The 24,635-nt window shown below is 42.4% G+C and overlaps 1 protein-coding gene across 6 annotated transcripts in view; it reads left to right on the top strand.

Moving 5' to 3' along the window:
- Positions 1 to 24,635, top strand: part of aplp2 (amyloid beta (A4) precursor-like protein 2) — a 170,007-nt gene that overhangs the window by 142,081 nt on the left and 3,291 nt on the right. For 4 of the 6 annotated variants that reach the window (XM_063038388.1, XM_063038387.1, XM_063038391.1 and 1 more), the window contains 4 exons: positions 6,363 to 6,398; positions 15,517 to 15,599; positions 19,980 to 20,054; positions 21,618 to 21,770. In XM_063038388.1, the coding sequence (XP_062894458.1) occupies positions 6,363 to 6,398; positions 15,517 to 15,599; positions 19,980 to 20,054; positions 21,618 to 21,770 (347 nt within the window). The remainder of the gene's footprint in view (positions 1 to 6,362; positions 6,399 to 15,516; positions 15,600 to 19,979; positions 20,055 to 21,617; positions 21,771 to 24,635) is intronic. The other 2 variants (XM_063038390.1, XM_063038392.1) reach the window with 2 other exon arrangements.

The raw sequence follows: 24,635 nt of genomic DNA, 5'->3' as shown, positions 1-24,635 counted from the left end.
AAACGGCAGCTCTCTGACACCACCTCTTACTTACTGTTGGAACAGGACCCCCCCAAAAAACATCAAACCATTGTCTCCCACACAATCACCGCCCTTATCAACTCTGGAGGCCTTCCATCCTCAGCCGCTAAACTCATTATTCCCACACCCCGTACTGCTCGGTTTTACCTCCTCCCAAAGATACACAAGCCTGAATGTCCCAGTAGACCCATAGTTTCTGCCTGCTCCTGTCCAACCGAACTTGTATCTGCCTACCTGGACTCCATTTTGTCACCCATAGTTCAGTCCCTCCCCACCTACATCCGCAATACATCCCATGCCCTCCACCTCTTCAATAACTTCCAGTTCCCTGGTCCCAACTGCTTCATTTTTACTATGGATGTCGAATCCTAATACACCTCCATTCCCCATCAAGAAGGCCTCAAAGCCCTCCGCTACTTCCTGGATAATAGACCTCACCAGTTCCCCCCCACCACCACCACCCTCCTCTGGTTGGCGGAACTGGTTCTCACACTTAATAACTTCTCTTTTGGCTCTTCCCACTTTCTTCAGACTAAGAGTGTAGCTATGGGAACTCGCATGGGACCCAGCTACGCCTGTCTCTTCGTTGGTTATGTGGAACAGTCTATTCTGGTACTGCTCCCCAACTTTTCCTTCGATACATTGACGACTACATTGGTGCTGCTTCCTGCACCCATGCTGAGCTCGTCAATTTCATTGACTTTACTTCAAACTTCCACCCAGCCCTCAAATTCACTTGGTCTATCTCTGACACTTCTCTCCCCTTTCTCGATGTCTCGGTCTCCATCTCTGGAGACAGACTGTCCACTGACATCTTCTACAAGCCCACTGACTCTCATAACTACCTCGACTATACCTCTTCCCACCCCGCCACATGCAAAAATGCCACTCCCTGTTCCCAGTTCCTCAGTCTCCGCCGCATCTGCTCCCAGGATGAGGCTTTCCGTTCCAGGACATCTCAAATGTCCTCTTTCTTTAAGGATCGTGGTTTCCCTTCTACAGTGATCAATGATGCCCTCACCCGCATTTCCTCCATTTCCCGCACTTCGGCCCTCACCCCATCTTCCCACCACCACAACAGGGACAGAGTTTCCCTTGTCCTCACCTACCACCCCACCAGCCTCCGGATCCAGCATATTATCCTCCACAACTTCCAACACCTTCAACAGGACCTCACCACTAAGCACATCTTTCCCTCTCCACCCCTCTCCGCTTTCTGCAGGGATCAATCCCACCGCGACTCACTTATCCGCACATCCATCCCCACGGATCTCCCACCCGGCACTTATCCCTGTAAGTGTAAGTGCTGCACCTGTCCCTACACCTCCTCTCTTGCCACCATTCAGGGCCCCAAACAGTCCTTCCAGGTGAGGCAACACTTCACTTGCGAATCTGTTGGGGTCATCTATTGCTCCCGGTGCGGCCTCCTCTACATTGGTGAAACCCGATGCAGATTGGGGGACCGCTTCTTCGAGCACCTCCACTCCGTCCGCCACAACAGACAGGATCTCCCGGTAGCCACCCACTTCAACTCTGCTTCCCATTCCCATTCAGGTATGTCCATACATGGCCTCCTCTACTGCCATGATGAGGCTAAACTCAGGTTGGAGGAGCAACACCTCATATACCATCTAGGTAGTCTCCAGCCCCTTGGTATGAACATAGAATTCTCCAACTTCTGGTAATTCTCCCCCCCCCTCCCTTCCTCTATCCCTATTTCACATCACCTCCCTCATAGTTCTGCCTCCTTCTACTACTTCGCATTGTTCTCCTGCCAATCACCTCCCTGCTTCCCCTCTCCCATCCCTTTGTCTTTAAGATTACTGTTTTTTTCAGCTACCAGCATTCTTCAAACCCTCCCCAAAGTTCTTCCTTCAGTCTTGACGAAGGGTTTCGGCCCGAAACGTTGACTAATCTTTTCAACTGATGCTGACTGACCTGCTGAGTTCCTCCAGCGCATTGTGAGTGTTCTTTTGACAACAGCATCTGCAGATTATTTTGTGTTTACCACACTTGGAGTATTGTGAGCAGTTTTGGTCCCCTTATCTGAGAAGAGAGGATTAAAAGGAGGTTTACGAAAATGTTTCCAGGATTGAATGGTTTGTTATATGAAGAGCGTTTGATGGTTTGGGCCTGTATTCACTGGAATTCAGAGGAATGAGGGGTGACCTAATTGATACCTATTGAATGGTGAAACGTCTTGATAGTGGATTTAGAGAGGATGTTTCCTGTGGTGAGAGAGTCTGGGACGTCAGTTTAGAATGGAGATGAGGAGAAATTTCTTGAGCCAGAGAGTGGTGAATCTGTGGAAGTTGTTGCCACAAGCAGCTGTGGTGGCCAAGTCTTTATGAATATTTAAGGCAGTGGTTGATAGATCCTTGATTGGTCAAGGCAGGAAGGGCTAAGGGGAGAAGGCAGGAGATTGGGGCTGAGAGGAATAATGGATCAGCCATGATGAAATGGTGGAGCAGACTTGATGGGCCAAGTGGCCTAATTCTGTTCCGATATCTTATGGTCGTATGATATGTTGCCTCCCAAGTGCCGGGGTCAGGGATGTCTTGGATCTAGTCTGTGGCATTCTACAGGGGGAGAGTGAGCAGCCGGAAGTCATGGTACATATTGGCACTAATGACATGGGTAGGAAAAGGGAGAAGGTCCTGAAGAGAGTATTTAGGGAACTGGGTAGAAAGCTGAAAAGCAGGACCTCTAGGGTAATAATCTCTGATTTGCTGCCTGTGCCATGTGCCAGTGAGGGTAAGAAAAGGATGACTTGGCAGATGAAAGTGTGACTGAGGAATTGGAGCGGGGGCAGGGTTTCAGATTTCTGGATCATTGGGATCTCTTCTGGGGAAGGAATGACTTGTACGAAAAGGACGGTTTACACCTGAACTCAAGGGGGACTAATATCCTTGTGGGCAGATTTGTTCAAACTGTTGGAGGGTTTAAATAAATTGGCTGGAGTATGGAAGCCAGAGTGATAGGGCTGAGGATGGGGCTGTTGGTTTACAAGCAGAAGCAGTGTGTAGTGAGACTGTCAGGAAGGACAGACAGATGATAGGGCAAGATTGCAGACAGTGGGATGAGTTGCAGTGTAAAAGGGTGATGAATACAGGACTGTAGGTGTTGTATTTAAATGTACGCAATATATGGAATAAGGTTGATGATCTTGTAGTTAGAGATTGGCAGTTATGACATTGTGGGCATCACTGAATCGTGGCTGAAAGAAGATTATAGTTGGGAGCTTAACATCCAAGGATACACTTTGTATTGAAAGGACAGGCAGGTAGGCAAAGGAGGTCGGGTGACTCTGTTGGTAAAAAATGAAATCAAATCCTGAGAAAGAGGAGACATAGAATGGGAAGACATAGAATCATCATGGGTAGACTTAAGGAACTGCAAGGAAAAGCAGACCCTGATGGGAGTTACTCAGGCCTCCAAACAGCAGCCAGGATTTGGGCTACAAATTACAGCGGGAGATCGGAAATGTATGTGTCAAGGGCAATGTAACAATGGTCATGTGGGATTTCAATATGCAGGTAGATTGGGAAAATCAGGTTGGTCCGGTTTTTGAATTCGAAGAGAGAGAATTTGTAGAATGTCTACGAGATAGCTTTTTAGAGCAGCTTGTGGTTGAGCCCACCAGTGTGTTACATAATGAATTGAATTTGATTAGGGAGTTTAAGGTAAAGGAACCAGAGGAGACAATGATCAGAATATGATAGAATTCATCCTGTAATTTGAGAGCGAAAAGCTAAAGTCAAATATATCAGTATTACAGTGGAGTAAATGGAATTACAGAGGCATGAGAAAGAAGCTGGCCAAAATTGATTGGAAGGGGACTCTAGCAGGGATGACAGCAGAGCAGCAATGGCTGAAATTTATGGGGGCAATTTGGAAGGTGCTGGATAGATATATCACAAAGAGGAAGAAGTATTCTAAAAGCAGGATGACAGAACTGTGGCTGACAAGGTAAGTCAAAGCCAACATAAAAGCCAAAGAGAGGGCATATGATGGAGCAACAATTAGTAGGAAGTTAGAGGATTGGGAATATTTTAAAAACCAACAGAAGGCAACTAAAAAAGCCATAAGGAGGGAAAAGATGAAATATGAATTTAAGTAAGCCAATAATATCGAAGAGGATACCAAATAATTTTTCAAATATCTGAATAGAAAAAGAGAGGTGAGAATAGCTAATCAGACTGCTTTAAGATGACTCTGGAGAGGTTGTAATGGGAGACAAGGAAATGGCAGACAAACCAAAGAAGTACTTTACATTGGTCTTCACTGTGGAAGACAGTAGCAATATGCTAGATATTTGAGTGTGTCAAGGGGCAGAAGTGAGGCACTGGTGAGGTCTCATTTGGAGTATTGTGAGTAGTTTTGAGGTCCCTTGTCTAAGAAATGATGTACTGACATTGGCTCCCACAACTATTTTCACATTTTACTGTCTCATTTCTTAAATTTAAAATACACTGAAGTAGGATTTTTGGAGCTAATCTACAAAATATTGTGCATCATGTCAAATCAAAAGAAAAATTCCAAAACCTGTCAACAATTTACTAAAAATTAAAAACCAAAATTGTGAGACTGAAAAAATATTCACCCCCTTTGTAATTACTAGGCTAACTTTCCTCAGATGCAATATTACCTTACCAACTCACCTCACCCATTTTATTGAGGACCACCTGTTTTCAACAAATTCATAAGAATAAATACCCACTCTCTCTCTAACAACAGTATGGTAGATTTTCAACAGACCAAACCAAAATGAAGACAAAAAGGCATTCAAGACAAGTCAGGGAAATGATAATAGAGAAGCACAGTCTGGGGAAGGGTGCAAGACTGTCTCAAAGGCACTGAGCATACCTCAGAGCTTGGTGCAGTCCATCATGAAAAAGTGGAAAAAAATATGAAAGCATGGCCACATTGCTTAGGTCAGGCAGCCCCTCTAACCTTAATCGCTGGAGAAGAATGACACTTGTAAGAGAGGCTACTGCACCACCAGTCACTCTGAGTGAGCTGCAGAAGTCAGTGGCTGCAATTGGACATGAAGTTTATGGCTCTACAGTTTCTGAGGCTATGGAAGAGTGGCAAGGAGAAGACGTGGCTATTAAAAAATATCATATCCTTGCCTGTAAAGACTTTGTAAAGCATCACTTAGAAGATGCTATAAAGAAGTGGAAGAAGGTCTTGTGGTCGAATGAGACTAAAGTGGAACTTTCTGGCCTCAATACTAAGCGATGCATGTGGTGTACAGTAAATCTATTATTGCGCATCAGCCAGATCAGCCAGGTGACACCATTCCTACTGTAAAGTATGGTGGAGGTAGCGTCATGCTGTGGGGTTTCTTTTCAGCAGTACGGACTAGAAATCTGTTCAGGATTGATGGGGAGATGAATGCTGCTAAATACAGAGCGATCCTGCATAAAAACCAGCTAACCTCTGCCAGAAAGCTTAACCTGGGGAGGAAGTTCATCTTTCAGCAGGATAACAATTAACCTGATTAAACATCTCTGGCAAGACCTTAAGATTGTTGTCCACCGCTGCTCCCCAATTAACCTGGCACAGCTTGAGCAATTTTAAGGAGAAATGGGCAAATCTTGCTCCATTACACTGTGCAAAGCTAATTGAGACTTAAAGGTTACTGGCTGTAATAGCGGGAGGTGGTTCAACTAAGCACTGAGCAAAGAGGGATGAATACTTTGACCTGCTGACATTTCAGGTTTTGAATTTTTAGTTTTTCATGATTTACAATTTTCTGTTATTTGAGCACTACTGTGGAAAAAAGGAGCATGTGATTCATAAATAGAAGCTCAGTTAAATTGATCAAAATCCCTGTTAGTACTTCATTTATGGGAAAGAATTGGGGCTGAATACTTTTTCAACGCACTGCATATGATAAGAAGTGTACATGTTCTCAACCTCAAAGTTTGTGTGTTGACTTCCCCATCTAAATAGAGCTTTGGAAAAAGATGAACATGTAAGGTATGTATTTGTTGAACTTGAATGGAACGTGAACCAGTTGAGAATATGTCAAACAGCAACCTTTCCAAATCATTTTCCCTTCCTGTATCCCAGCTGTGTTGAATTTGAATATCATGGTGAATTTACAACCTGTTACTTTGGTCTGTCTGGCTCACCAACTCACTGTATGACTTCAGAGTAGACAAAAGCACAATTTAATGCTGACCAACTAAGATGTATCCACACTTCATGTTAACTGCCTCTTTTCCTCACCTAATGTTCTGGAGTATTACAACAGATATATGTGGACATCTATTTTATTCCATTTTTCTTTCTTTCTCTTTTCATTGTTTGATTTCTTTTAACTTTGCTGCTAGACACAGTGCCGGACTCATTGCCAGGAACTAAAAAAGGTTGGTTTAAAACTGTCCAAAGTGTTACCACTTGCACCCACTCTTCCTCCTCTTCATCTTCCCACGTGTCCCATCGAAACACCCTGCCACCATCCTCCCAGTTGCATATCATTTGTATGTTCTTACAAAGTTTAGTATTTTTGCTTCATTCCCAGACATCATTGACTTGCATGGCATTCTGGTGTATGCTGCTTTGTGGATGCTGTGTGAGTGAAGTGTGAATGAAGGATTGAAGAAAGGTACTTGGAATTTTTTTTGGATCTGTGAAAAGTTGTAATTTTGAAAATCACAGAAAATAGATGGTGAATGTAAACAGTTTAGTTAGTGCACCAGTAATTAAACTTGCATTGGAGCATTTTGTTTGAAATTAGACTTTTTTTTATTCTTTATAGAGCATAATAATCTCTGAATATTGAGGTAATTGCTGATTGTTCACTGGAGAAATAGAACACCAAAACCTAGGTTCAGGTGGCTGAAAATCACTTTAAGGCCCTCTACTTTGTATGTCCTTCACCCTGACCCTTTGGTTTCATTCTTGACTAATACTCTTCAAATATTAACACCAATATCAAATTGGGTTACAGTCTGATTCACTTCTTCTGCAGCTGTCTGACATGGGAGCAAATGAGTGCTCAGGCAGATCCTGATATTTGTTCAAAGACTCAGGTTGCATTTCTTGCAAGGGAGGTAATTGTTTAATTGTTATTAAATTGACAGAGGGTCTCTCCAGATTAAGTAAGAGCATTATATCATGTTTTAGAGCTGGGTTTTAGAATCAGATGAACCTGCTGTGACAGATGATGTACCAAGCACAGAAAATATAAAAGCATGGTCAGTGGATCTTCTTGGTTGGCAATCTGTAGTGGAGTCAGAGTGCAAGTGAGCCCTTAAATAAATTCTCCATCTGTGTCCATTGTAGAGAAGGACATTGTAGATGGAGATGTTAAGTGCCATGGTGGTAGATAATTTCTCAGTGCCTGATAAAGTGTATCCCAGGCTGTTGTGGGAAGGATGGGAGAGACTGCTGGGGCTGATAACCGGGATTTTCAGATATTCTCTGGCCAAGGTGAGTTCCAGTTGACCAGAGGTTTGCAATGTGGTACCATTATTCAACAATGGCAGCAGAGGAAAGACAATTAATTCCAGGCCAGTGAAACTAATATAAATGGTCAGAAGGTTATTGGAAAATTGTTTTAAAGAGCGGGATTAATCAGGACTTTGAGAAGGTGGAATTAATCAAGAATAGTAAGGTTCTATTTGTCAATCAAGAGGATATTCTAATTGACTAATTTGACTAGTTTTGAACAGCATGGATAAGGGACTGATTGATATAGTAAAGCCTTTGACAAGATAATGTGGCAGAATAGAGTCATAGAAAAGTACAGCACAGAAACAGGCCCTTTGGCCTGTGTAGTCTGTGCTGAATCACTTAAACTGCCTACTCCTATCAATCTGCACCAGGATATATATCCTCTACATCCTTGCCATCCATGTACCTATCCAAACTTTTCTTAGACGTTGAAATTGAGTTTCATGCACTGCTTGCACTGGCAGCTCGTTCCATACACTGACAGCCCTCTGAGTGAGGAAGTTTCTCCTCATGTTCCCCTTAAACTTTTCACCTTTCACCGTTAGCCCATGATCTTTAGTTATAGTCCCACCCAACTTCAGTCGAAAAAGCCTGCTTGCATGCTTGTATTTACAGTATCTATACCCCTCATAATTTTGAATATGTCTATCAAATCTTCTCTTAATCTTCTACGCTCCAAGGAATAAAGTCCCAACCTATTCAATCTTTCCATATAACTCAGGTCCTCCAGTCCTGGCAACATCCTTGTAAATTTTCTCTGTAATCTTTCAACTTTGTTTACATCTTTCCTTTAGGTAGGTGATCAAAACTGCACAAAATACTCAAAATTAGGCCTCACCAACGTCTTGTACAACTTCAACATAACTTCTCATCTGTGCTCAGTACTTTGATTTGTGAAAGCTAATGTACCAAAAGCTTTCTTTACAACCCTATCAACCTATGACACCACTTTCAATGAATTATGGACCTGTATTCCCAGATCCCTTTGTTCTACCACACTCCTCAGTGCCCATCCATTCACTGTGTAAGACCTACCGTGGTTGGTCCTACTGAAGTGCAACACCTCGCACTTGTCTGCATTAAATTCCATCTGCCATTTTTCAGCCCATTTTTCCAGCAGATCCAGATCCCGTTGCAAGCCATGATAGTCTTCCTCATTGTCCACTACACCCCCAGACTTGGTGTCATCCGCAAATTTGCTGAGTGACTGAACCTTCTTAACCAACCTACCGTGCGGGACCTAGTCAAATGCCTTATCCATGTTGACTACATGCACTGCTTTGCCTTCAGCAACTTTCCTGGTAACTTCCTTGAAAAACTCTTAAGTTAGTTAGACATGACCTACCGGGCCGGCTGGTGGCGCAATGACATCAGCGCCGGACTCTGGAATGGAGGTTTCCGGGTTTGAACCCAGTCGGGGCTGCTCCTGAGTATGCTTTCCATCCGTGCCAGGTTGAGTGTCAAGATCACAACTCGACCTCGTAAAATAAAAGGGAAAAACACTGCGAAATGTCTGTGTGAGGAGTGGCGCGCCACACAGTCTCTCTCTCGCTCCGCGCCTTGTAAAGGCATGAAAAAAAAAAGACATCGTCCCGCCAACATCGCACATGCACGGATGCATGCACGCAGATGCGCACGCACGCACACGCCAAAAAAAAAGACATGACCTACCACACACAAAGCCGTGCTGACTGTCCTTAATCAGTCCATGTCTATCCAAATATTCATACATCCAGTTCCTTAGAATACCTTCTAATAACTTTCCCACTACTGATGTCAGGCTCATGGCCATTTTATTTCCTGGTTTATTTTTAGAGCCTTTCTTCAGCAGTGGAACGACCTTGGCTATCCTCTAATTCTCCGGTACCTCTCCTGTCGCTAAGGATGATTTAAATATCTCTGCTAGGGCTCTGGCAATTTCTGCACTTGCCATCCTAATTTGCCTTGAGACAGCAAACACCTCCTCCTCAGTAATCTGTGGAGTCCATGAAGATGATACCGTTTTGCCTCACTTCTATAGACTCTGTGTCTGTCTCTTAAGTATATGCAGATACAAAAAATCCATTTAAGATCTCCTCCATCTCTTTTGGCTCCATCTATGATTTACCATTCTGATCTTCCAGAGGACCAATTTTGTCTAATTGGTTCAAAGTTCCCTGGGATCTGGGGAAATTTGACAAAATGGATCCAATATTAATTTGTTGATAGGGGGCAGAGGACAATGGTTAAGGATTTTTGTGTTTGGAAGCCTGTGACCATCTCGGTACCACAGGGATCACTGCTGAGGCCCTTGTTAGTTATTCACAGTTATGATCTCCATATGCACATATGAAGTCTGATCGGTAGATTACATAAAGTTGGTGGTGCACTTGATAATGAGGATGATGATATTCAGTTCCAGAGTTATTATGGTATGGGCAGAACAGTTGCAGTTCAAACTTAATCCTAGTAAAATGTGAGGTATGACATTTTAGGAGCGCATAGTGCTAGGATACATAAAATGAATAGTAGACCCAAAGAAGCGGCAAACAGCTGGATCTTGGTGTAAAAGTCCAGGCATCCCCAAAGGTAGCAGCATGGATGGATGAGGTGGCTAAGAGGGCATAAAGAATATTTGTATTCATTGGCCAAGCATTGAACATTAGAGCATGGAAGTTTGGTACAACAAAACAGAGCATCAGTTGAGTCACAACATGTGCTACCATGTGCTGTTCTGGTTGTCACACTGTAGCAAATGTCTGAGATATGAGGAGAGACTGGACAGGCTAAGTTTGTTTTCCTTGAAGCAGAGAAGGCTGAGAGGGAGCCTGATTAAAGTATCCATGTTAATGAGGAGCATAGATAGATGTAGATATTTAGATAGTTTTCCCCCACACCTAAGGGGTTTAAGATGTGGAATAGCATATTTAGAGGGAATTTAGGAAGTTTTCTTTTTACCCACAGAATGCCATGGTCTTAACTATAACATGGAAACAACTTGCACCGACAGGCAACCACCTACTAACGCTAATTAAAATAATAACAACATTCTTTTCTTTTTCCTACCATTCACCTACCCAGTTGGGGCAGTTTACAATGGGCAGTTAATCTAATGACCAACACACGTTGGGGTTGGGAGAGGAAACAGACAAGCTCCACACACTTTTGAGGACGGGATTGAACCCTAATTCTGGTGCTGTGAGGCAGTAGCTCTGTAGTTGTGCCATTTTTTTCCCACCCGGATGTTTAAAGTATGGAACACACTGCCTGAGGGATTGTGGAGGTCAGCAGTCTCGCAGTACTTCAGAAATATTTACTTGGGTACATGATGCTCAGGAGCGACTTTTTCTGTGTTGTTTGATTCCAGATGCATCAGTATTCCAGTTCACTGCACAGTTAGTCAATCAGTAAAGTTCATTGCCACTTCAGTTCTGGGTAACCCTGTCATCTCACGGGGAGAGTGCTCCTGGGTGAACATTTGGTAGAAGCTTGCTATTCCTCCATACTTCATACCAATTTAATTATGTTTCAACACATGCTTATCCCAAAGCTTTAGCCTTGATAATCTATTGCTAAAATTCCTGGACTGTGGAAACCATGGCATGCTTCCTTCAGAAATCAGTCAATATAAAGTAGTGCTTATTCTGGTATATATAAAAGAAAAACAGCAGGAACTCAGTGCTTCAGGCAGCATATCTGGAGGCAAGTGGAGAGTTGACATTTCAAATCGTGACCTTGCATCACAACTGAGAGTATAAAGGGAAGATGGCTAGTATAAAAGGTTTAGAGAGACCATAAGATGGCGGCTGGTAGGTGATAGATGGAACCAGGTGAAGTGGAGATAATAGGAAGGTGGGGGGCAGGTTAGAAACAGAGGTTGATGGGTGTTCAGTGAAAACAGCTGTGAAAATAGAAAACAACGAACAGGGGGAGGCTGGTTGGATGAGGGGAGGGGGAAGGTAGAGACAGAAGCTGGGAACTGATGTGGAACCAGATAAAGGAGGGATGATGGCCAATGGAACCAAATAGGGAATGGAAAAGGGAGGGCAAGCCATGGGAGAAGAAACAGACGTGGATATAGAAGTTGGGATGCTATCTTGCTGGTGAGGCTACATTTGGAACATTGAAAGATACCATTAAGATGGAAAGAATGCGGGGGAAATTTACAAGGATGTTGCCAGGACATGAGTAATGGAAAGAGGCTGAGCAGGTTGTCGGAGAGTAAGGGGTGATCTTATAGGGAATGTATAAAATCATAATTAGCATAAATGGGTGAATGCATGCTGTCTTCTTCCCAGGGTTGGGGAATCAAGAACGAGAAGTCATAAGTTTAAGGAGAGAGGGGAGAAATTTCATAGGAGCTTGAGGGGTAACATTTCCCACACAAAGTGGTCAATCCACTGGATTCTGGTTAATTGAGACATATCAGGGCCAGTATATTTTGGCCCAATTAAGTGGCTGCCACATTTAGCAGAAGTTTCATGGAAATTGTTAAAACATAATTCAAAGAAAAGACAAACTACTGTTTAACTGAGTAACAAGTTGTGTAGTTAAGTGAAATACAGAACAAATTAGAACCCCGCCAATGTGACTACAGTTGTATAAAAGTGTTTAGTTCCTAATAGTTATCGACGTAGGAATACATCCAGTGAATGCTGCCATGTTCTTTTGATTGACTGCAAATGAACAAAATCAGTGCAGATAATGAACTGCCTTCACACAATGCTTTTCATTATTGCATCATCCAAATCTTCATTTTCATTGTAATATTCAAGATGATTGTCGTAACCTTCAAATTCTTTGTCGTTCCTATCTTGTTGAAGCATTGAAATCATTTCTGTTTCACTCCTGTCTGTTTCTGGCATCTCCCAAGCATGATGGCTTGAAACCGCAGTGAGCAAAATAGTTCTGGATTGTCTTTATTGCTTATTTTTCGTCAACTATCAGTGAAAAAAATCACAACTTTTTGAACCGAAACATATGCAACTGATGCTATTTAAAAACTGTTTGCTCTAAGCATGGTGTAGTGTCTAATAGCCACATAAGTGCATGCAATTGATGCTAGTTAGGAACTGTTCTGCAATAGTCTTCTGTCCCACTTCAGCGGCATTGTGTCTCAAATGAAGGGAATTCCTGCTGTTTTCTTGATTAATTTTTGTTCTTTCAGAGTTGTCCCAAATAAACAGTTGTCCTAATTAGCCAATAGCTCAATTAGCCAGAAGCTGCTGTATATGGAGCAAGTTGCCAAAGGAAGTGTTTGAGATAGGCACATTAAGAACATTTAAAAGGTATTTCGACAGGTCCATAGATGGGAAAGGTTTAGAGGGATATGTGCCAAATGTGTGTAAGTGGGACTAGATGGGAATCTTGGTTGGCATGGACCACTTGGGCTGAAGGCCTCCCTCCCCACCCGTGTTCATGCTGTTTAAGTGACTGTGTAAGTGGGTGATGGGTATATCGAAATAGAAAACGTAAACAAAGGGAGAGCAAAGTAAGGTGGATTGGTAGCAGTAGAAAAAGGAACTTGCACATATGAAGTCTGATTGGTAGATTACATAAAGTTGGTGCACTTTATGTGCACTTTCAAGCAAAGACTTGACACTGTTCTGCGAAGCAACTGCTCTGTCCACAAGACCATCTTTAGCTTCCAGTCACGTGTCTCTTTGACTCCCTTGCCTATTTCCACAATAGCCTGTCTATGCTCAGCCTTCACAACTGCAGATATCCCACCTCTCCCGGAAGTTCGGGAGTCTCCCGCATATTGATAACGGCTCCTTGATGCCCACAAATTATATATAATATCCCAGAAATCGATTTTATTGAGAGCGAGTGAGAGAGAGAGAGAGAGGGAGAGAGAGAGAGACAGAGAGAGCGAGTGACAGACGTAGTGAGAGAGAGAGCATCCTGATTGGTCTCTTTGTGCTAAGTAGACCTATCAGTTTTCTCCGTGGGCGGGCTTTACAGTCGACCTCTCTCTCTCCTTTATTGTCCATCAGTTCAGTTTAGTGTCCTGCAGCGCCATGGCAGAGTGTTCCAAAAAAAGAAAATATAAAACGTACTTTACTCCAGACTACACTAAAGTAGTGCCTAATAGCGGTCAAAAATAATGACTCTGTTGCTCGCAGTGTGAGCAACCCTGAAATTCACCACCCAGATGAAGAACTTTTTATTGGGTACCTGGTAAGGAGGCAGTTGCTAAGCGAGGAAGCACAAGAGATCCCCCTTACAAGACAGACAGTTCTTCAAAGATGCCAGAGCATTCTATGTCAGGTGCTTTCAAAAAATCTTGGAGAAGTTCCCAATGAGAGACCAAATCTTGAAAAATCTGTCAGTGGTCAATACAGAGAGCCAAGATGAGGTGAATCCAGAGCAGATTTTGACTTTGGCAGAGAGATTTCCAAATGTGATCAAGGCAGATGCAAGAGAACAGCTCCACTTGGAAGTCCTAGATTATGTCTCAACTAACCTTGAAGGACTGATGCCAAACTACAAAAGTTTGCCAGTTGATGAGTTCTGGGGGAAGCTGTCCAAAGTAAAATCTGTGAGCACAGGGCAGTTGAGATTCAAAGAGCTCTGCCAGTTGATGAAGCTGCTTTTGGTGCTGCCAAATTCTAATTGTGATGTAGAAAGGGCATTCAGCATGGTGCGTCACATTAAGACAGAATTCAGAAGTCAGCTGTCTCACAAAGCACTTGTGAATCTGATGTCTTGCAAGATTAACACATTCATTGACACAGACTGCTATGAGGTTGAGACATCCGGCAAAATGCTCAAAAATGCCAAGCAAGCCACATCACAGTACAAGGAAAGTTTGCAAAAGAAATAGAAAAGCTATTTGCATTAGCATTTAGCTATTAGCATTCAGACTGCCAACAAAATACTCAACAAGGAATGTGTGTAAATAGTTTCAATATGTGATCAAATAAATTGTTGTTTTCTTTAATAATCAAATGTCCTGTATAAATACACCCTTGGAGGTTGACCGGATGGGCGGGGGGGCGGGGTGGAATATAGGATTGCAGGGGATGGGGGTAGTGGTGCTACCGCCCTGAAATGAGTTTTTTGCAGGGTGGGATGTCTGCAACTGATGTGGTAAAACCAAATGCAGACTAAAAGAACATTTACTTCTGGCCACTTATTTTGGTGTAATGGTTGGAATTTAAAGCTTAGTTAGACAATTGTTGGATACGTGATTTTTGGCACTTTGATCTGTGAACTTCAATTACATTTCTTGGCCATGCACCAAATTTGATAATTTTTTTTTCAATTATTTCAATTGATTCCAGCCTTGAAAGTCCATTAGATGAGAGTCCTCATTCTGTGCCCATTGTTAACTCTCCACAGACGGGCAGATCAGAGTAGGAGTGGAATGGACAGGATTTTTCTCAACATCACTCTTCAGGCCTTTCAAATTATTAGTTGTTCTTGGATCTGATTACAAATTAGTTCATTGACTTACCAATTGTCTGTTGGCAAACTTGCATAGTACATAGAACAGTATGATGCAGGAACAGGCCCCTTTCTACAAAATATCTGCAATGAACAAGATGCCAAATTAAGATGATTCTCTTATGTCTTTACATGATTTATCTCCGTCCATTCCCTGCATATTCATTGTCAATGACGACTGTGGTATCTGCTACCACCACTTGTCTCAGCAGCCTGTTCCAGGTACCTACTGCTCTATGTAAGATTAAAAACTTTTCTCATCTCAAATGCTTGTTGTCTAGTATTTGTCATTCCTACCGTGGAAGAAAGATTATGACTGTCTACATTGTCTGTTCCTCTCATAATCTTCTATTGGGTCTTCCCAGATCAATTCTTGTAGCACTTCATAATATAGTTATGTTAACTATGAAACATTTTTAAGTGCAAGTATCCAAAGCTGATAGATGTTGACTGAGAAGAATGTTATTTCAGGCACCATCTGACTCAAATTTATAAATGTATATTAAAGCTCCATTTTATAGCGCATTTGATAAATACTGTTCAATTTTCTTTCGTATTTAGCCTGTGCACATATAATAAGACTATTTGTAATCTGAACAGGTTCTGGAATGATTGACCCTGATGGCCTGGCACCTGATGAAAATGCAGTTGGCAACAATAAGAACATCATTAATGAGAATGTGGTATGGAGCAAATTCATTAAAATATGCTGTCTGATCCTTATGAGCTTGAATTTTTTAAGAAATAGATGAGGTTATGTGTGTGAACAAACAAATATAGATACTGGAAATATGAAATAAAAACTGAAAATGTTGGAAAAGCTAAGGCAGTTGGGCAGCACCTAGAAACCACAGAAAAACTACAGCACAGAAACAGGCCTTTAGGCCCTTCTTGGCTATGCCGAACCATTTTCTGCCTTGTCCCACTGACCTGCACATGGACCATATCCCTCCATACACCTCCCATCCATGTATCTGTCCAATTTATTCTTAAATGTTAAAAAAGAACCCACATTTACCACCTCATCTGGCAGCTCATTCCACACTCCCACCACTCTCTGTGTGAAGAAGCCCCCACTAATGTTCCCTTTAAACTTTCCCCCCCCTCACCCTTAACCCATGTCCTCTAGTTTTTTTTCTCCCCTTGCCTCAGTGGAAAAAGCCTGCTTGCATTCACTCTACCTATACCCATCATAATTTTATATACCTCTATCAAATCTCCCCTCATTCTTCTACCCTCCAGGGAATAAAGTCCTAACCTATTCAACCTTTCTCTGTAACTGAGTTTCTCAAGTCCCGGCAACATCCTTGTAAACCTTCTCTGCACTCTTTCAACCTTATTTATATCCTTCCTGTAATTTGGTGACCAAAACTGAACACAATACTCCAGATTCGGCCTCACCAATGCCTTATACAACCTCATCATAACATTCCAGCTCTTATACTCAATACTTCGATTAATAAAGGCCAATGTACCAAAAGCTCTCTTTACGACCCTATCTACCTGTGACGACACTTTTAGGGAATTTTGTATCTGTATTCCCAGATCCTTCTGTTCCACTGCACTCCTCAGTGCCTTACCATTAACCCTGTATGTTCTACCTTGGTTTGTCCTTCCAAAGTGAAATACCTCACACTTGTCTGTATTAAACTCCATCTGCCATTTTTCAGCCCATTTTTCCAGCTGGTCCAAGTCCCTTTGCAAGCTTTGAAAACTTTCCTCACTGTCCACTACACTTCCAATCTTTGTATCATCAGCAAATTTGCTGATCCAATTTACCACATTATCATCCAGATCATTGATATAGATGACAAATAACAATGGACCCAGCACTGATCCCTGTGGCACAGCACTAGTCACAGGCCTCCACTCGGAGAAGCAATTCTCTACTACCAATCTTTAGCTTCTTCCATTGAGCCAATGTCTGATCCAATTTACCACCTCTCCATGTATACCTAGCGACTGAATTTTCCTAACTAACCTCCCATGCGGGACCTTGTCAAAGGCCTTACTGAAGTCCATGTAGACAATATTCACTGCCTTCCCTTCATCCACTTTCCTGGTAACCTCCTCGAAAAACTCCAATAGATTGTTCAAACATGACCTACCACGCACAAAGCCATGTTGATTCTCCCTAGTAAGTCCCTGTCTATCCAAATGCTTGTAGATTCTGTCTCTTAGTACTCCCTCCAATAACTTAGTTACTACCAATGTTAAACTCACCGGCCTATAATTTCCCGGATTACTTTTTGATCCTTTTTTAAACTACGGAACAACATGAGCAATTCTCCAATCCTCCGGCACTTCACCTGTAGACAGCGACATTTTAAATATTTTTACCAGGGCCCCTGCAATTTCAACACTAGTCTCCTTCAAGGTCTGAGGGAATACCCTGTCAGGTCCTGGGGATTTATCCATCTGTGGAAAGAAACAAAGCGTTAATATTTCGGGTTGAAGACCTTTGATCAGAATTAAGGAAGAAAGAAAACAATTTTGTTTTCTGCTGCAAAGAAGGTGGGAAGCAAAGAATTGAGCAAGTATCTCCGAAGGGTTCAGAGTGGTTCAGTTTAATATCAAAGAATATATACAGTATAAAACCTGAAAATCTTACTTTTCACAGAGACATACACAAAACAAGAAACCCCAAAGAATGAATGATAGTGACATTAGAACCCAAAAGCCCTCCCCCCATGCACAAACAGCAGCAAAAGCATCGACCCTTCCCCCATGCACCACCATGTGAACTATAGCAAAAACACCGAAAGAGACCTTGATCTGGAGTCCATCAAAAACTACAGTCCATAACCCAGCACTTCACTGACTCAGACAGGCTCTCTCTCACCAGCAAGGAAGAGAGAGAGGTCACTCCTGTGAATGAGAGCAGGAGACCACAAGCTCCCTGTCCCAATGTTACAATCTTCCACATTGCTTCTGTAAGCCCAAGAAGTTGATAGTTTCCTGATCAGTCAGGGCATCAAAGGATATGGCGAGATGGCAGGTGTATCTGGGATCAGCCATGATGGAATGGCAGAGCAGATTCGATAGGCTGAATGGCCTAATTCTGCTCCTATGTCTTGTGGTCTTATGGTCACTGGGACAAATTTCTGTTGTGTATATTTGAGTACATCCATAAGCCTTCTGCTCCCCAACTCTTTCTATGCTACATCGATGACTGCATTGGTGCCTGCTTCCAACACCCATGCTGGACTCATCAATTTCATCAATCTTGCCTCCAACTTCCGCCCTGCCTTCAAATTTATCTGGTCCATCTCTGACACCTCTCAGCTCCTTTCTTGTTCACTTTGTCAACATCTTTGGAGACAGACTGTCCACTGATACCTTTTATAAACCTACAGACTAACAGGTATCTTGATTACACTTCTTCACACCCTGTCACTTGTAAAAATTCTATTCCCTTTTCTCAGTTCCTCTGTCATCGCCACATCTGTTCTCAAGTTTAGGCTGTCCATTCCAGAACATCAGAGAGGTGTTCCTCCTTCAAAGAACAGGGTTTCCCTTCCTCTACCATCGATGCTGCCCTCACCTGCTTCTCCTTCATTTCTTGGACTTTTGCTCTCAACCAATCATCCCTTCACCATAACAGGGATGGAGTTCTCATTGTCTTTACCTCCCTCTCACTATCTCTTTTCTGCGGAGATCGTTCTCAACATGACTTCCTTGTCCACTCGACCCTCCCCACTGATCTCCTTGCAGTCACTTACCAAGCAGGACTAATGTTACACCTACTCCAATATCTCCATTCTCACCACCTTTCAGAGTCCCAAACAGTCCTTTGAGGTGAGGCAACACTTCAACTGCAAATCTGTCGGCATCAACTATTATATCCCGGTGTGGCCTCCTCGACACCAGTGAGACTCAAAGTAGATTGGGTGGCTGACCTTTGCTCCATCCACCGCAAAAGATGGAATTTCCCCGGTGGCCACCCATTTTAAATCTATTTCCCATTCCCATTCCAACATGTTGGTCCATATTTCTTCTACTGCCCCCTGCAGGTGGGTACACTCCAACCTGACAGCATCAACATCGATTTCTCTAATTTCTGGTAATTTCTCCCCCTCCCCCTTCTCTCTTTTTCCATTCTGGCTTCTCTCTTGCCTCTCCTGCTGAGTTCCTCCAGCATATTGTGTGTGGTGCAATGAAGATTCCCTAGACTGGGGCCAAGGATGCCAGATTTGCTGAGAGAGGAAAGACTAAGTAGATTGGGCCTTTATTCTTCAGGGTTCAGAAGAATGAGTGGTGGTCTCATTGAAATATTTCCTATAGAGCTCCACATTGTGGATGCAAGAAAGGAGTTTCTCCTGACTGATGAGTCCTGAGCCAGTGGTCACAGTCTCAGAATTAAGGCGTAGGCATTTTAAGACTGAGATGAGAAGAAATTTCTCTCAGGGTAGTGAATCTTCAGAATAATCTACTCAGAAGGACTGTAGAAGCTCATTCATCAGGTTAATTCCAAAGGGAGACCAAGTGATTTCTGGACATTAAGGGAATTGAGGGATATATGAGCCGTGCAGGAAAATGGTGCCAAGATAGAAGATCAACCATGAGCTTGATGAATTGCCAAGTAAGTTTGAGGGACCAGATGACCAACATCTAATCATAATTCTTATGTTCTCGTGAGTTAAGTAACTTCCTTTGCTGTGTTTTGTGATTGAATGATGATGCTGAGGCCCCAACATGCTCTTTGTTCTTCGGTAGCTCCCCATTGGTTGCCTGAATTTCAGTTTCATCATAATAAAACTCTGGAACTTTGATTGTTATAAGTGGAACTCTGGTCTCTGTTTCCTCCAAAGGAAACAATTTGTGGAGGTCAATGGTGGGTGTCAATTGAAAATTTAAAACTGAATTTGTTAGAGTTTTGTGTGGCAAGTAACTTAAAGGCTTTGAAATGAGGTGGTTAAAAGGTTAAATATCAATCACAATTAAACTCAAGTATGGATTGGGTTTTTGAATTGGGTAGCCTACATCTTTCCATTTTCAAAGGAAGAATTAACAAAAGGGAAAATACAAAATTTAATTTTAATTTCTGCTCCATGCTCTTATAGGTGTTCGATGAGAGATTTGATGTGAAAGAAATGATTTTCAATGCAGAACGAGTCAGTGGAGGAGAAAATGACATGGTATGGACAGTCTCCCAAAAGATGGTTTACCTTAAATCACTTAAAAACAGATTCAGGAGTTTATCTTGTGATTCTTTAAACCATACTTTTCTTACTAAACCTTTTAATGTAATCAGATAAATCTTATGCTTTATAAGCTAATAATTTTAGTACAATTAGCCCTCTGTATCCACGGGTTCCGCATCCACAGATTCAACCAGCCACGGATCAGGATCGGAAAAAAGTCCCCCGGAAGTTCTCTTTCTTCTTATTCCCTAAACAACACAGTGTAACAACTATTTACATAGCATTTCCATTGTACAGGTTTCCCTGCTATCCGAAAGTAGGGTGTTCCTATAAAACCTTTCATAAGCTGAAATGGCGTAAAGCGAAGAAGTAATTACCATGAATTTATATGGGGAAAATTTTTGAGCGTCCCAGACCCAAAAAATAACCTACCAAATCATACCAAATAACACATAAAACCTAAAATAACACTAACATATAGTAAAAGCAGGAATGATATGATAAATACACAGCCTATATAAAGTAGAAATAATGTATGCACAGTGTAGACGAGAATCGGAAAGACAGCGAGCACACTGGAAGGTTCACGCATTTTTCTATCATACAGTTCTTTGTAAGCACTCGAAACATCCTGCAAACCTGCCCTAAACCTATCTGCCCTTTCAAAATTAAAGTCATACTTTTCTGCAATCATTGCAGCGTTGTCAATCGTACCGAAAATCTCACACAGTTCAAAGCTACAGCGGCTTGATGCTGAGTGTTTGTCTTGCTGAGAGAAAACACTATATTCGCTTTTCGCCACTCTCACTGCTCAGGGTGCGTGCTGCCTTTACAGCGGCTCGCTGCAAAACAAACGCCGAACGCTATATTCGCTTTTCGCCACTCTCGCTGCTCAGGGTGCGCGCTGCCTTTACAACGGCTCGCTGCAAAACAGACGCTGAACGCTATTTTTGCTTTTCGCCACTCTCGCTGCTCGGGGTGCGCGCTGCCTTTACAACGGCTCGCTGCAAAACAGACGCTGAACACTATTTTCGCTTTTCGCCACTCTCGCTGCTCGGGGTGCGCGGAAGAGCTATGATGGTTGCGTCTGTACTGAACATATACAGTCTTTTTTTCTTGTCATTATTCCCTAAACAATACAGTATAACAACTATTTTCATAGCATTTACATTGTGTTAGGTATTATAAGTAATCTAGAGATGATTTAAAGTATACGGGAGGATGTGCGTAGGTTATATGCAAATACTATGCCATTTTATATACGGCACTTGAGCATCTGTGGAATTTGGTATCCGTGGGGGGTCCCTGAACCAAACCCCTGCGGATATGGAGGGCCGACTGTACTACATACATTCCTGCCAACAACATATGTGGTTTCTAAGTAATTAATTGCAACATTTAAAAAAAAATTATGGGCAAAACCCAGATTCTGTTTATCTTGTGTACTATTTACTTGGAATTTTATCCATCCATATATATTTGCTTTTAACAATAATTAAAAGATTTGACCCAGTGAAAAGGGCCACAGTCTTGTTATAAACCCTTGTCTTTTTTCAGGACACTGGGGCCACGCGTGGCAACTTCAGTTTAAGTGGCAGTGCTCTGATTGGCCTTTTAGTGATTGCAGTTGCCGTAGCCATGATAGTTGTCATCAGTTTAGTGATGTTACGCAAGAAACAGTATGGCACCATCAGTCATGGCATTGTAGAGGTGAGTACATTAAATGAGCTTCGATGTGTTGAGATCTTTTTACTGTGATTGGAACGTTGTAGTTTTATTTGCCATGCTCAATTTGTCACACTATTTGCTACCACCACCAATGTCACCACTAATGTAATACACAGCATATAATGGTCTTCTTAGGCCCCACATAAACTTCAGAAGAAGGGATACAGTAACTGGTGTTTCATTATTCAAGGTTTGCATGTGACAATTTCAGATACTGCAACTCACTGGACACACTTTGGGATATTTACGAGGAGAGATCTGTTGCTTCTTTCCTGCAAAATTAGGCAGATGGGACTTGTGTTCTGTGTCATTGAGTACCACACAGCCTGATAAAAATGCTATCAAATTCACTGGGGCTGCAGTGTGCACCATCCACAGATTGAGAATGCTTTGAATTATACTTTCATCTTTATATCCTTTGTGTTTTGTACTTGAGTGGAGAAGCTATTGGAAAGGATTCTCAGGGGTAATATTTATGAGCCCATGAAAAAGCATGGCCTGATTAGGGACAATCAACACAGCTCTGTGCAGGGCAGATCATATGTCTTACTAATTAAATTTATTAGGAGGTGACACACATGATCAATGAAGGTAGAGCAATTAATGCTCTCTGCCTGGATCTTCGTAAGACATTTGACAAGATCCCACAATGTAGGCTCATGCAGAAGATGAAGTAACTTGGCCATTTGGATTCAGAATAGGCTTGCTCATAGAAGACAGATGTCAGGGTGGAGACACAGTATGTCCCTACCAAGGGAGGTGTAAAGCACTCCTTCCCTCTACTAGCCTGCAGGTCATCCTTGGGCAAAGTGTAGCACCTGCTTAGCCGCCCCCCCCCCCCGGATCAGGGTCACATGAACTCATGGAAGCAGGTGGTGGAGGATCATATGAGCAGCTGGTACATATCACACGTCCTGGTTATACGACCACCAATGCCATGCAGATAATCTCTGAAGAGTATTGATAATGGCTGGGGTCACCTGTCTTGAAAAGACACTGCCCAGAAGAATGCAATGGCAAACAACTTCTGAAGAAAAATTTGTTAAGAACAATCATGGTCAAGACCATGATCACCTATGTCATACATCACGACACATGATGGATGATAGAAGACAAAGGTAGTGGTTGATGAGACATAGTCTGTTTAGAATTCCATGACTAGTGGTGTTCTGCAGGGATCTATACTGTTTGTGATATAGTGTATGGATGGGTGGGTTAGTCAGTTTGCAGATGGTTCATAGTTTGGTGATGTTGTGGATCATGTGGATACCAAAGGATACAGTGGGATATTGATCAGTTGCAGATATAGGTGGAGAAATGGCAGATGGAATTTAATCTGGCCAAGTGTGAGTTGTTGCACTTGGGAGATCAAATGTAAATGGACAGTATATAGTTAATGCCAGGACCTTTAACAGTGCTGATGTGCAGGTGGTTCTTGGGGGCCCAAGTCGATAGCTCTCTAAAAGTGCCTGCATGGGGTTAATAAGGTGGTTAAAGAAAAAGGCATAAATTGAGGCATTGAGTTCAAGAGTCAGCATGGCCCAAGTGAAAGAGATGGACAGGGGAGGCGCAGGAGCATATTTGGGATTGCTTCTAGCCAGTGGACTGGACTATGTTCAGAGATTCGTTAGCAGACCTAAATGAATATGTCACAGTTGTCAGTGACTTCATTATATGTGTGGATAAGCGTGTACCTGTAAAAACATTGAGTCTTCCTTACCAGAAAACTTCGATGAATATGATTTGTAATCAGCTGAGGGCTGGTTCTGTGGCACTTAGAGCAAAAAAAGAAGTCTAGGTTTGACTTTGGAAGACCATTGCAAGTGTAGAGAGGCAATTTCAAACTAATCTAGAATCATGGATGGGCACTTGACAGCAGTGGCACGGTTTGCACAATATTATTCCCTTCGAGATCAGTTAGCAGATGTGGTAATGACCCATTTATGCCTTTTATGCATGCTTTTCGGGGAGAACTGTAACACATCCACACAAGGTTCCTAAAATCTCAGTCTCTGAGGCTGACATCTGGGTAATCCATCAAGAGGATCAAGAAAGGTGTCTGGTTCACATGGTGTACTACCTGCTCTGCTGTCGATACACGTATGACTGGCTAAGCACAGCTCCAATGCCATAAATAAATTCACTGACTACATCATTGTTGTTGTTCTAATCATGGGGTGATAAGTCGGCGTAGAGGAGAGGGACAGTTAGTTGAGTGATGCCACAACATTCACATCTCATTCAAGGTCAATTAAATTGTTGACTTCAGGAAGAGGAAGGAGAATAAACATTCTCCAGTCTACAACAGGGAATTGGCAGTGGAGGGTCAGCAGCTTTAGCATACCAGGTGACCTGTCCTGAGCCAAGCACATGAATGTAATCATAAAGAAGGTGTGTTGGCATCTTTACTTTCTTAGAAGATTAAAGAGGTTCAGCATGTTACCATTCTGCGGATGTACTCTTAAAAGTATCCTGACAGGTAGGATCATGTCTGGTACAGCAGTTCCAATTTGTTGAAGTTCAGCCTAAGTCTTCAAGCTTCCTTTTTTTAGGTTGTGGAATTTTCCCGGAAGTTTTGTAATTTTTTTTTTGCAGATCTGATGGTTGATGACAAACCTATTGTTTCCTTTCATAATCTCCATCATCAATCTTGCACGTTTTCACTCTTAGTTTTTACTGGAGCAAGTCTTGCCATGGCTGCCAGACTAATTACCTCCTTACTGTCATCATCACTTGAGCCATTAGAGGTCTCTGTTGAGTTAGTATCACTTTACAGTTCCTTGGAGTTCCCAAGGTGTCACTGTTTCTGGGGAATACTCAGTGTTGGCTGCCTTTCAACATGATTGA

Source organism: Mobula hypostoma, chromosome X2 (assembly GCF_963921235.1).
Source record: "Mobula hypostoma chromosome X2, sMobHyp1.1, whole genome shotgun sequence".
NCBI lineage: Eukaryota > Metazoa > Chordata > Chondrichthyes > Myliobatiformes > Myliobatidae > Mobula > Mobula hypostoma.
Note: the sequence above shows the minus strand (reverse complement) of the source record. Positions and strands in the feature narration are given on the sequence as shown.